We start from the raw sequence: 12,888 nt of genomic DNA, 5'->3' as shown, positions 1-12,888 counted from the left end.
CCTTTAATTTTTCACAAGCCGTATAGATAGATAAGACATCCTTGATAGAGCTCCTGGGAAGCTGAGGATAACACCGGCATTAAGGGACTATTTCAGAGGGTTTCTTCTGTGAAGACTTTGCTGTTCCCAGGTTGAAACATATATTTACATACAAACTACACAAATGTTGCTTTAAAGTGTTTATGGATTCATTTTAAACAGTTGAATTACAGAGCAGTCCAATATTAGAATCTTGACTCTGTTACCATTTTTATGTCAATAAGTTCCATTTAGAACTTCAAATTTGCTATTTGTAACTGATCTTCTATCTATTTCCTCATCTACCTGTATCCATCCTCCTCATATTTACTCGCACAGAGAAGAAGCCAAACATTTAGTTTCTAAGTGTTGAGGATTAATGAAAGGATACTTGCCCCTAAAGACTCTCAAATACATGTTTCCCCAAATAATGGTATTGATAGTATTGAAGGGAGAAGAGAGTCAGAAGGGAACACTGTTTACTTACAAGTGGTCAAGTAACTCTAGAATTTTCAAACGTACAGATATTTGCCTTCCTCATTTCACAGATAAGAAAGGGATCAAAAAGGAAAGAATTAAAAGACTAGCCAAGATGTTACTATTACCCCCACCCCATTTTTTTTATTGTGGTAGAATACACATAAAATAAAATTTACCATCTTGTCCATTCTAAGTGTACAAGTCCAGTGTTGACTTTTTCAAAGAATGTACTGAATGGCTTATTAGAGGAAAGTATTTTAGCATCCTTTAAATCTAATTAGTTTAATACAAATTTCATTAACATAACTACTCAGGACAATTTTTATTGCATTACGTCACTTCAGTAGAAAAGAAAAACTTCAAAATTGATGGTGGAGGAGAAACGGCTGGTATAGTAGTATCCAGCTTGAAACAGGCTTTTTATTTTTTTTTTACAGCCCAAGGCTGTAGGAAACTCATGAAATCATTTTAACCTGAGAATAACACTGTGCCTCAGAACCAATTTCAAAACAGCATTTTGACTGAATTAGAGATGAGATTCTATATATAAAAATATCACTTTTAAAGACACATTTGTAGGAATGTAACTCTCTTCACATACTAGATATTGATCAGGCTTGTCACTTATCTCTTCATGTATAGCTACCAAACTCAAGTAGCATTTATAAAGTTCCTATATGATAAGCTGTTAATATGTATGAGCGTGGTGGACACCTGGAAAGCAGCCTGGATCTAATTCTCAGCTCAATTGTTAATTCAATTGACTTCAATGCAGAAGATTTGTGTTAATTGTTTAGGACAATATTTGCAAAGCTCTGTGCTAAAGTTTATAGGGAAAACAAAGGCCCCCAAGTAGTTTGGAGTAAATAGTAAGTTATGACCCCAAGAAGCTTGAAAACTGGTAAATGTTCAACTATCTATACTAATGGAAGAAAATCTAGAAGGGTAAGTGAAGGTTTACGTAGACTGGAGCTGCCCAATAGAAATATTACATGAACTACAAATCTAAGCCACATATGTGATTTTAAATATTCTAGTAGCCATGTTTAGAAAAAGAAAAAGAAGCAGATGAAATTAATTTGAATAATGTTTTCTTTAACCCAATATATCCAATAAATTGTCATTTGGGGATGAAGTCAGTATTAAAAATTATTGAGATAGTTTACATCCGCTTGTCATACCAACTGTACGTCTTCAGAGACTGAACTCACCACATTTCAAGTACGTTTCAAGTACAATAGCCATACGTGACTAATGTCCACTGAATTGGGCAGCGCAGACCTAGGTGTAAACCATTCATTGTACTGCCAGTTCATACTCTCTTCAGCAAGCCTTGCCAGGTAAAAGTCAATTCTAGCTTTAAAGGAAACAACGAAAACCCAAACAGGTAAACACCCCTGATAATCAAAGCTTAATAGTCTGGAAAGCAAATTAGAAAAACATAAGTAGGATTTGTTTTAACTTACGTATTTATTGAGTGCAGACTCTGGAGTTGGATGCCTCGCACAAAATCTGGCTGTGCTGCCTTCCAGCACTGAGATCCTGGACAAGTTACTAACTTTTCTGTGACTTATTTACCTCTTTTGAAAAATGGGAATAAGTACACTAAGTTCACAGAGGTGTTGTGATTCCAATTCAGTAGGTCAGATTCTGATGCCTTGTATTCTGTACTTTTAATAAATAACTCAGGTGAGTCTGCAATAGGAGAGCTGTGAATCTGTTTTTATTAACAGTTCTCGTGTTGTGTACCTGGAATAAAATCCTTCCCCTTTATCTAACTGCATAGTCAATAAGGAAACACTTAGGTTATAATAGTTTGGTAGGATTGCTATTTATGAATCTGTACCCATTACTATTTAGTAGTCTTTTTTTGTCTCTGGGTTTTTAGAAAGTGTTTGCTTATTTTTTTTTACTCAGGATGGACACTGAATTTAACAAGCCATAGTTTTCCAGTTCCCTTTTAAAAATATGTCCATTATCTTAACTTTTCTTTCACTCTAGGGGTCTTGTTCCTTAAATGGTTTAAACCTAATGCTCAGCTTTGTGTTTATCTAAACATTATTGAAAAATTGCCAAATCACAGGATTGACTCCAAATTTACTGCAATTTCACTGCTCTAAATGTACTGGCAAAAGCAAGAAATAACAGAGGAAGGTGAGCGATGATCATGAACAATAGAAAAATGCAGAATATACTATTGGTTGATTCCACTTATGCCTTAGCCTCAAAATTTAAAGAGGCAATTTTCAACTTGTACTTACACTGTGATCCAAAAATGTGTTTGGAGGTCAATTGTTTGGAACTTCGAACATATTTTCCCAAAGAAAGGAGATACATATATATATATATATTTTTACACATAGATTCAAAAACCTATGTAATTCCTAATTAAATAGAATTCTGTATAATGACAATGTGAAATTTTATCCCTGTGTATAAGCAAGTGTGACTCTGAAAATGGTAACAGACTTCTAAGCTGGGTTGCAAGGTATACCTCTCTCTCCTCGATGTTGCCTTGGCATTCAAACTAGGGAAATTCCCTGGCTCTATCTTCTGCCAGAAGTGGGGTCAACTTTTTCTAGCTCTAAGCTGCTGGCTCGAGAAGAGGTTCCATCGGGAAAAGGCAGAATGAGACCACATGGCAGGAGGAGGGATGCTGCAGAGCTTTGGGTGTAAAGAACTGCATAGACAAGAGATTCCGATTAGTACACATCTCTGGGGACATCTCTTGTTCTGGGCCAATTCCAAGGCATCTAATTCTTTTTTTTTTTTTTCCTGTGAGCTCTCTAAATGGTCTCACCTACTTCCTTGCCTATCTTTTTTTTTAATAACCTGTGGATTCAGGCCAAGATTTTCCTCCTTTTCTGGCTCACTGGGAGATGGAAAGCTTTCTCACAGGTTCTCTACCTGACTCTGAAGTTAGTGTGCAATATTTTAAAAAATGTTTTCTCTCCCAATCTCATTCTGTCTTTCCCCTTAGATGCGGGATAATAAGCCTAAAGAACAACTTGTGGACTTGTGCCTCCTGTGGCCCACCAAGCATTAATATCCATCCCTCATCTAATTGCACAGGGGTCTTGTAGCCAGGGATCACAAACCAAAACGCCCCACAGAGGCTAGGCAGTGTGAGAGAGCTGCCAATTTGGGGCATGCAAATCACTGATGCTAGATCTGATATAGTATGAGAAATCCTAAATATGCACGATTATACATGTGTGTGTGCAATCTTCTGATTTATAAATCTCAGACACTAGTTCAAACTTGTAAACAGTATTGCATGAGGCAAACAAAAATGTGTCTGGGGGCTCAAGGCCTTAGAGTTTTTTTATCTTTGCTTTAAGTTCATGCAAAAGAGAAAAAGTTGTACCCAGAAAAGAGTCTGTAAAATTGCTGGTCCCTAGGCTTTAGCTGGGTAGAACAGATGCAGTGGGGCCAGTGCTGGAGAGTTCCCCAGCTGGGCTCCTATCAGCCAGGGTTACAGATGCTCTGCCTCTATCTCAGACAGAGAGAAAAAATTATAGCCAGAGGGTGAAATGATAAAATCTGGGGGTCAAATATTTCTCATCCCTGTTATCTTCAGCCCATAGCATGGGTGTGGTACACTATTATATGCTCAGCAAATTTTTCATTGACAGAAAAGGACTAATTGGCCCAGTTTTATTGCAGACTTTTCTGTGTGAGAACTTTGGGCAAACTCTTCCATGTCAATTTCTACATCTGAATGAAGATTATAACAATACTAACCTCAGGGTTGTTTAAAGGCTGAAATGAAACAAAATGAAATAAAACATGAGAATCCCCTTAATGAATTCAAAGTGCCATATACACTTAAGGATTAAAGGATTAAAAATGTGTGTCTCTCTGGTTCTCAAATATATACACATACAAACACTTGTGTACTTGAAAGCAACGCCAATTCTCACTCGAACTTTGCCGTTCAGTTTCCTTCCTCCCAAATTTCATATTCAGAAAACAATGCTATCCATTTGTTCCCATCTGATAAGCATTACACCTCCAAAATAGATTCCGATCCCATCCATTATTGTCTTCATTGTCAAAAATCTAGACCAAGCCTCCATAAAGACTCCCAATTTGATCTTTAAAAATGTGAAATGGGGACTTGCCTGGTGGTGCAGTGGTTAAGAATCTGCCTGCCAACACAGGGGACACGGCTTCTAGCCCTGGCTCGGGAAGATACCACAGGCCGCGGAGCAACTAAGCCCGTGTGCCACAACTACTGAGCCCACGTGCCACAACTACTGAAGCCCGTGCACCTAGAGCCCGTGCTCCGCAACAAGAGAAGCCACTGCAATGAGAAGTCCATGCACCTCAATGAAGAGTAGCCCCCGCTCGCTGCAACTAGGGAAAGCGCAGGCGCAGCAACGAAGACCCAACACAGCCAAAAATAAATAAATAAATTTATTAAAAAAAAAAAAAAGTGAAATGGACACTGTGACTTCTCTACCCAAAGTCTTCAGAGAATTCATTTTGCCCTTAGACTTCGAACTCCTTAAGATGTCCTAAAAGGAGCCTTGATCTAGCCCCAGGCCCACCTCCCCAATCACATCTTACTTGCCTTTTACTTACTACAGTCCTGCTATATTACATGTCTTCTTATGGGCTATTCCCTTTCCCTGGAAGGTTTCTCTCCCTTCTTCTTTCTACCCTTGAGATCCCAATATAAATGCCATTTCTTTACAGAAGCATACAATTTAAGTTTCCTGGATCTGTCCTCTTTGAAAAAAAGGTGCTTATCACCCTATTAGAATCTGGTGGGAAATGTACTTCTCTAATTATTTTAGAAGCTGATCCAGACCCCCTGAGTCTCAAAGATTTTAGTTTTTATAAAGGCAGGGGATGCCCCTGATTGAGCAGAAGTACTAAAGCAACAAGTCAGGTTTGGGAAATACTGCCAGCCTAAGAGATGAGGAGTACAGATGGCAAAGTGGCATGAGTGGAGGGGCAGGAAAAGCAGTGACAGGCTTATTTAGAGTCTATCACTGACTTCTCTTCTCCACTGGTATCATTAGTGTGACAACTGCAAACCCAGAGTAGCATGGTGATGAGCCATGGAAGCTGACGGATCTGGTTTTAAATCTAGTCTCTGTTACTTAGTAGCTTTATGATCTTAGGAAAATTAACTGTATCTCAGTTTCATTATTTTATTTTACTTTTTTAGTCATCAATTTTATACACATCAGTGTATACATGTCAATCCCAATAGCCCAGTTCATCACACCACCATCCCCACCCCCCTGCAGCTTTCCCCCCTTGGTGTCCATACGTTTTTTCTCTATATCTGTGTCTCAATTTCTGCCCTGCAAACCAGTTCATCTGTACCATTTTTCTAGGTTCCACATACATGCATTAATATATAATATTTGTTTTTCTCTTTCTGACTTACTTCACTCTGTATGACAGTCTCTAGATGCATCTACATCTCTACAAATGACCCAATTTCGTTTCTTTTTATGGCTGAGTAATATTCCATTGTATATACGTACCATATCTTCTTTCATCATTTTAAAACAAAGAGAAGAATTATCTTGGAAGGACATGTCGGTTAAATAAGAACTGTAAATTTCCTAATGCACAGTGCATACGGCAGAGCTACTGTTTCTGCTTGCCTAGCTGACCTTCTTCAAAGTCTCCATCTCTTCCTTTTAGAGAAAACCTCTGCCTCATTGTCTGGCCATGTGGCTTGGATGGAGCTGACCCACCCCTTGGCAACACTGGTCAACATGTGATGCTGATCTGGCCAATGAGAGCATCACAAACCCTTGGTTACAGTGGTTGGTTCAGAAGAGGCCATGTGACCTAATTAGACTGAATTTCAGGACTTGTGCAAGAAATTTTGAAGAAAAAGAGAGCTCTTTTTCTTGGGGTTACTAGGCTGTAGGATGTTAGTTTCATGCTACTGGTGGCTATTTCTATCATCTTGTGGGAAGAGCCAGCCTGTGAATGCAGCCAGCATAGGTGAAAGTAGAACCAAAAATGGAAAAGGACTGTGTCCTGATGATGTTGTTTTAGGTACTGGATCCTTTGATATTAAGACGAGATTTACCCCACACATACATTTATTTGTTTGTTGCTTAGTTTGTTTTCAAAAGCTACTTTCTGTTGGTTTTTGGTCACTTTCACTTGAAGGGAAACTTATTAATATGACAGGTACTTAATAAATGCAATCATTATTTTACTACCATCCTCATCATTTTGGGATTGTTTCTGAGGCAGAGACAGGGAGGTGACAAAGAAGAAAGGGACTTAAGGAAGAAATAATGAATGGGTAAGAGAAAGATTTGGAAGTGAACTGTAGTGTCTTCCAAGTAAGGGAGAGCCTGGGTGACTGGTAATTCTAGAAGAGCTAATGATATACAAAGAAAAATCATAAATATGACAATTCATGGAATCCTGAGCTTTTACCATCTACTTTTCTGATTTTCTTTTAAACTCCTTTTTTTTTTTTTTTGCGGTACGTGGGCCTCTCACTGTTGTATCCTCTCCCGTTGCAGAGCACAGGCTCCGGACGCGCAGGCTCAGCGGCCATAGCTCACGGGCCCAGCCGCTCCGCGGCATGTGGGATCCTCCCAGACTAGGGCACGAACCCGTGTCCCCTGCATTGGCAGGCAGACTCTCAACCACTGCACCACCAGGGAAGCCCTAAACTCCTTTTTCAAGAAAAACTCCCTAATCCCAATTAAAAACAAAATAAACAACTCTCCCTACCCCAGGTAACAATTAAAAACTCCTGTGGAATGACAAACCAGGCATGAATTTAAAACCACAAGTTCCTGTATGATTCTTCGTGCAGCCCCAGTAAAGAGGGAGCATGCATCTCTTTAGAAGAGCTGATAAAAAGGGAGAATAAATTGTCTTTAAACATCGAAGAGACAATCAAGGAAAGAGCACATTTTTAAATGGATACATTTCTACATTCCAGAATTAACAAACATGCATTTTCACTACAGATCTAACACACCTCATTCTATTTCCAGTACCCTGTCACACTGTCAAAAGGATATTTTCTTCCATGGTACTAATGAGTCATCTGTAATTTTAAGAGAACATGAGAAGGAAGAAGTTTTCTGTAATAAAGAGTGGGTGAAGAATTTGAATGTATAGCCAAATGGTGCAAAATCAGCCGAAGCTATGAAACGAAACTGTGAAAAAAAAAAAATCCCATGAGGAAATAAAGGTGTGTTCACAAGCTAAAATGTGCCTTGTCACAATGCTAAAGTAAATAAACAAACAAAAGGAACCCAACCTGGAATCATGTTCTGAAGACCACGGGACCAGAGCTAACATGGTATGGAAAATTCTGTGATTCTCCTCTGATAGCACTGTTATTTTATTCCTTAGTTCTTACCTTGGACTTCTGAAGGCTTAAAACATCTGAGGGTCTGGAAGTGCTTCCATGTACCGTGAGTGTTCATGAGACAGTTGCTACTATTTCTCGAGTTACTACCACAATATCACTGACCATGGATTAAATTATTTTAGCAATTTCAACAGAAAATTTGAACATTATATAATTTGTACATTTTAAGCTAGGGCAAAGAAGATAAAAATATGTGGGCATATGCCATCTGAAAATACACCATCAGCAGTGACATTGTCATAAGCTCACTGACACTGTAGAAGATCACAGAGAGCTTCACTGGGGTTTGTGTCCTTTCTATTGCTTACATGTAGATTCTTTATATATACACACCACTGTACTTTAACTGAAAACTTAACATAGATTCTGCCACCATTTTTTGTAATAGGCTTGCTTTGTTTATTCTATATATTTTTAAGAAAGAAACCAGAGACTTGGGATATACATACAAAGGACACATTAAGTATTGTACTTGAGTTTAAACTTAGGGGAGTCACTAGCCTGATTAATATCTGCATATTACAATCCACTCAGGCAATAAAATGCACATCCCCAATATCAGTGATGGTGGGAGATTTCATCCTAAGAAGCATTTTCCCCAGTGACATTTCCATCATTAGACCCTTTATCTATGCTGGGAGTACTGTGCATGTCTACTGCATTGTTTAAAGAAGATCACCCTGCCATCCTCAGACACTCAAGTCACTAAAGTGAAATTGGTCATCAAGTAGAAAAAGGAAATATTCATCATTTTTAAAAGGTTATTATTTTTCTAAGGATTCCAGCTTCAATCAGAGGAAGCTAATTCAGAATTTAAGACTATTCCTCCATACTGAAATAATCCAATTATGAACAAAAATTTAAGACTAGAAAGAGTGTACACACAACCACAGAAAGTTATAAAACATGTAAGTGCAAAAGAAGGAAATTTCCAACACATAGCTCAATCATGTCCTAAGCATGCCATGTTAGTTTTTAAGGATTTCAGTACTGCAAAAAGTTTCACTTGTATTTCTGTTGAATGACTTACATTTGGAGACTTGCTGGATGTCAGCTCAATGTGAAAGCAATGGATGTGCCTCACCTTGGGGAAACCTCCTTCCTGATAACAATATTTCTCTTACCAGGTTGTGCTACTTACACTCTGTGATTTGTTCCAAAATACCAAAATATTTTTCCTTCCTCACACAATGTACATTTGAAGATAAGGACAGAAGATGTTAAAGGCAAGTTTGAATGTGAACCTAACAAAGTTTATAAGGGTTACTTCACCACAAGAATCTGACTGACTAGTCATTCCTTCAGGATTGGTCTTTTACCCTCAGTTTTAAGACCTTTCTTTTAACTATTTGGATGGGTTTGCATCATTTTGCTTTCCATCTGCCTTTATATCCTTTGTTATATCTCATTCATTATAAACCAATTGTGGATGGCTTTGTTTGGGGACACTCCCTCAAGATGACAACTTTTATCAGTCTAAAAACTCTTTAATTTAAAGGAAAAGATTAATTGGATGATCTCGTTTCTACTTGAAGAATAGCTGCCCTTGTCAACACGCATTAGTTTGGTCTTTCTCAATGTATGCATTTACTGTTTTATAGATAACGACAGAGCACAGGAGATGGGATGCTAGATTTCAGCCCTGTTTGATGAAGTGGTAGACTCTGGGTGGCTTTAATAATTTTTAGATGGTGGTTACTACTGGAGAGGTGGGAGCTGGATGTCTGGGAGTAGCAAAATGCCTGCTGAGCATGGAGCCCACTAACCCACTGTAATAGCAGCTCTAAATAGATTGCCTATGTCCAATGGCTATAAATAAAGTAACATACTTTAGTGTTAATGAATTTCTGGCTAGAACACATCAGAGTCATTATTTCAATAATAGAATAATTTTAAATAAGTTAATATGTATGAATAGTTGGATTATCCACATTTTTACTTTTTTTATACAAATAAACCCCTCGTAGTCTGCTTAATTTGGGTTTTAGCTTTTCAGATATCATATTAAATTAATTTCCAAAGGAGTGATTTAATGACAAAATTCAATTTTTCTCATAATTTAAATGGAAGTTATGAAACAGATCATGGCTTACCTACTAAGATTTAATAATACAATGTTAAAAAGCAAAGTTAAATAAAAGATAATGAATCTATGGAAAATTATTAATCTCTTCCTTCACAGTAAAATGGTCAAATCAGTTTTTAAAAAGGAAAAGTGTGTTACACTTAAGCTGGCTATATCCTGAAAAGTTTTTTTAAAAATCTGAACATTATGAGGTTTTTACCTCTGAAAGTTGTAGTAGTCAATGAGAATGTATTTACAAAACTGTCTCGAATCCAAATACTAAAATTCCAAACTTATGCACTTGATGAAAACTAACACGATAACTGTGCCAGCAACTAAAAGCATCCCTAAACGTTTTGGGGGTATTTTTAAGGCCCATGTTCAACTAAAAGATCTCATTTGCTTAATTACAATATTTGTGCTGTACCTTTCCACCAAGAGTTCACAAATATATTATTCTAGGTAAAAAGGATAATAAAATATTGCAAATTAACTAGTCATAAATTTAATCTAAAATCAATACAATAATCTTTTTTGATTTTATCTTTTTCTACACTTTTCTTCTTGGTTTGGTGAAATCATGGTCATAATGAAAGGCTGGGTGCTTACTATTTTCATTTCAAGCATGGATATTCAAATATCATTTATATGTTCTTCAGAATACTATATTTTTGGTCATCCTTACCAATATCAATATATTTCCACCAAAAGATTAAATAATTTTTTAAACTATTGTTTGTATAGGAATGTCTTTTCCCAATGAAAAAAAGTGTCTTCAGGAAGTTAACTGATATATTATATATAACATAATATTTATATATAATATAGAAACTGAAAACCCTTGTGGCATCAAATTTTGTTCCATGAGAAATGAATACCAATATTTTTGAGGTCTTTATAATTTGTGATAATTTCAAGATTTTCAAGTACAGAAAACCCATAAATAGTAAATACAGTCTTTGGGGAGATGTTTTTAATTTGTTAAATTAGCTGCCTACAACTTACATTTATTTTTAAGTATCTACTGTGCATTTGGGACAGCTCCATCTGTTATGATATAATCAATTTATTTGTCATGTATATGCATAAAACATGTGCAAATGTGTTTTATTTCCTAAACAGAAGGATACTTAGACTTTGTGCTAACTTGGCTTGTGTTGGTGCTATAACAGTCCAAAGTATACTGTAAGGCAATTAGCAGCAAAATATGCCTGATAAAACACACTCACTTTTTTATTGATATAGTACGGGTCCAGGTCCTCCAGCGGCTCTGACACCATCCCTGGAGGGATGTCTCCATAAATAAAAGGAAGGTTCTTTCCAGCTTCCAAGTCACTATTTGGCTTTGGGCCACGTTCGTCATCATCTTTCTTGTCTGGTTTGGGATTCTTAGCCTTTTCTTCTGCAATGCGTCTTTCAATAGCTGCAAGAGATTCTCTGGTGAAGAAGCTGAAGCTGTCAGGTCCTGGTGGTACAAGCACTGTTTGCTCCATTTTGTCATCCTGCACATTTTAATCACCATTTACTCTGCATATGAAAGTCCTAAAAAAAAAAGAATACAGATATTTTAAGGAGATTAAGAGATCTTAATATCTACAAACTCCTGTCATGAAATAAGAGCTAGAGGATTGAAATGTTCGTTTCCAATTAAATCCAAGTGGAATTACTAAATATAAATTCTTTTTCTGTAGTAAGAACATGTAACTTGAGATCTTTAACATTACCCTTTTAACAAATTTTTAAGTATGCATGACAGTATTGTCAACTATAGTCACGAAGTCGTACAGCAGCTCTCTAGAATTTATTCATCTTACATAACTGAAACTTTATGCCCAGTAAATAGCAACTCTCCATTTCCCCCTTCCCCAGCTTCTGGCAAACACCGTTCTACTTTCTGCCTCTATGAGTTTGGCTTAACAAACATGTTTTCTATCTCGGGTTTGTTAAATGTCCCATGTTTATTAATTCTTGTGCTTGGCCGAGACAGGAACTGTGCCATAACTTAAGAAAGTAGTTCAAGTATAGCCTTAATTAAAGTACATTAGCTAAATACCACCCTGTCCCAAATGGGCTGTTCACTCTGTGAGCCACCCAGAAGATGAGGATGTGGCCCCATAGAGACCATGGTTAGCTCATCAACAGGCTGAAGTGGAAAGGGAGTTGTCTCTGAGAGGATATAAAATCCAACCCTCTAATCTGCACAAATGGCTCCTGGCCAAGCCGGTCAGAACAGTTTGCTGCGGCCAGACTTAATGACCAGTCAAATAGCCACTGCTGTCCTGATTGAGCCTTCATCTATTCTGAGATACAGACAATTGGAACTGTGACCTGTCACATCAACAGCCATGCTAGGGTTGGCTTACTTAAACACGTACAGAAAGAGATGGTCCAAGGTTAGACAGATGCCACTTAGATGACTAAGAATGAGAGAAAGGTGAGGCTGGGAAGAAATTACTAGATTGGGCTGCAGGTGGGAGAAGATAGCTGTATGTGCAGGAGATAGCAGGATTCTCTAATTTCAGGAAAATAAAATAATCGGAAAGAAGACGGTTCCGTAAATTAAATAGGAACTGAGGTGTTTTCCTTCACTAAAGCAATAATGATATTCTTGCTGATTCTATAGTCCTATAGTGAGAAACATCTGAGGACCTGAGGCAAAACAGTCGACTCTGTGTAGCAGTCAGACTTGATCTGATGCCCGAGGCCAAATCCCAAATGTATTGTTTTAAGGCATATTTAATATCAGCTCAAATTTCGCAGATATTACTGAGCCAAAACTTCTCAGAGCCTAAGCTATCATTTGGCCACACGTTTTATTTGGACACTGCATTAACTCATTAAAGTCAGGAGGCTGGGACTTCCCTGGTGGCACAGTGGTTAAGAACCCGCCTGCCAATGCAGGGGACACGGGTTCGATGCCAGGTCTGGGAAGATCCCACGTGCTGTG

General features: G+C 37.6%; 1 protein-coding gene across 6 annotated transcripts in view; it reads right to left on the bottom strand.

The window, feature by feature from the left end:
* SCN1A (sodium voltage-gated channel alpha subunit 1) overlaps nt 1-11,434 on the bottom strand; it is a 95,791-nt gene extending 84,357 nt beyond the window's left edge. For all 6 annotated transcript variants that reach the window (XM_019922209.3, XM_019922210.3, XM_019922212.3 and 3 more), the window contains exon 1: nt 11,171-11,434. In XM_019922209.3, coding sequence (XP_019777768.1) covers nt 11,171-11,434 — 264 coding nt within the window. The remainder of the gene's footprint in view (nt 1-11,170) is intronic.
* Nucleotides 11,435-12,888: the final 1,454 nt, after the last annotated feature.

This window comes from Tursiops truncatus, chromosome 7 (assembly GCF_011762595.2).
Source record: "Tursiops truncatus isolate mTurTru1 chromosome 7, mTurTru1.mat.Y, whole genome shotgun sequence".
Lineage (NCBI taxonomy): Eukaryota > Metazoa > Chordata > Mammalia > Artiodactyla > Delphinidae > Tursiops > Tursiops truncatus.
The sequence above is the reverse complement of the archived record's forward strand: the minus strand, read 5'-3'. Positions and strand labels throughout refer to the sequence as shown.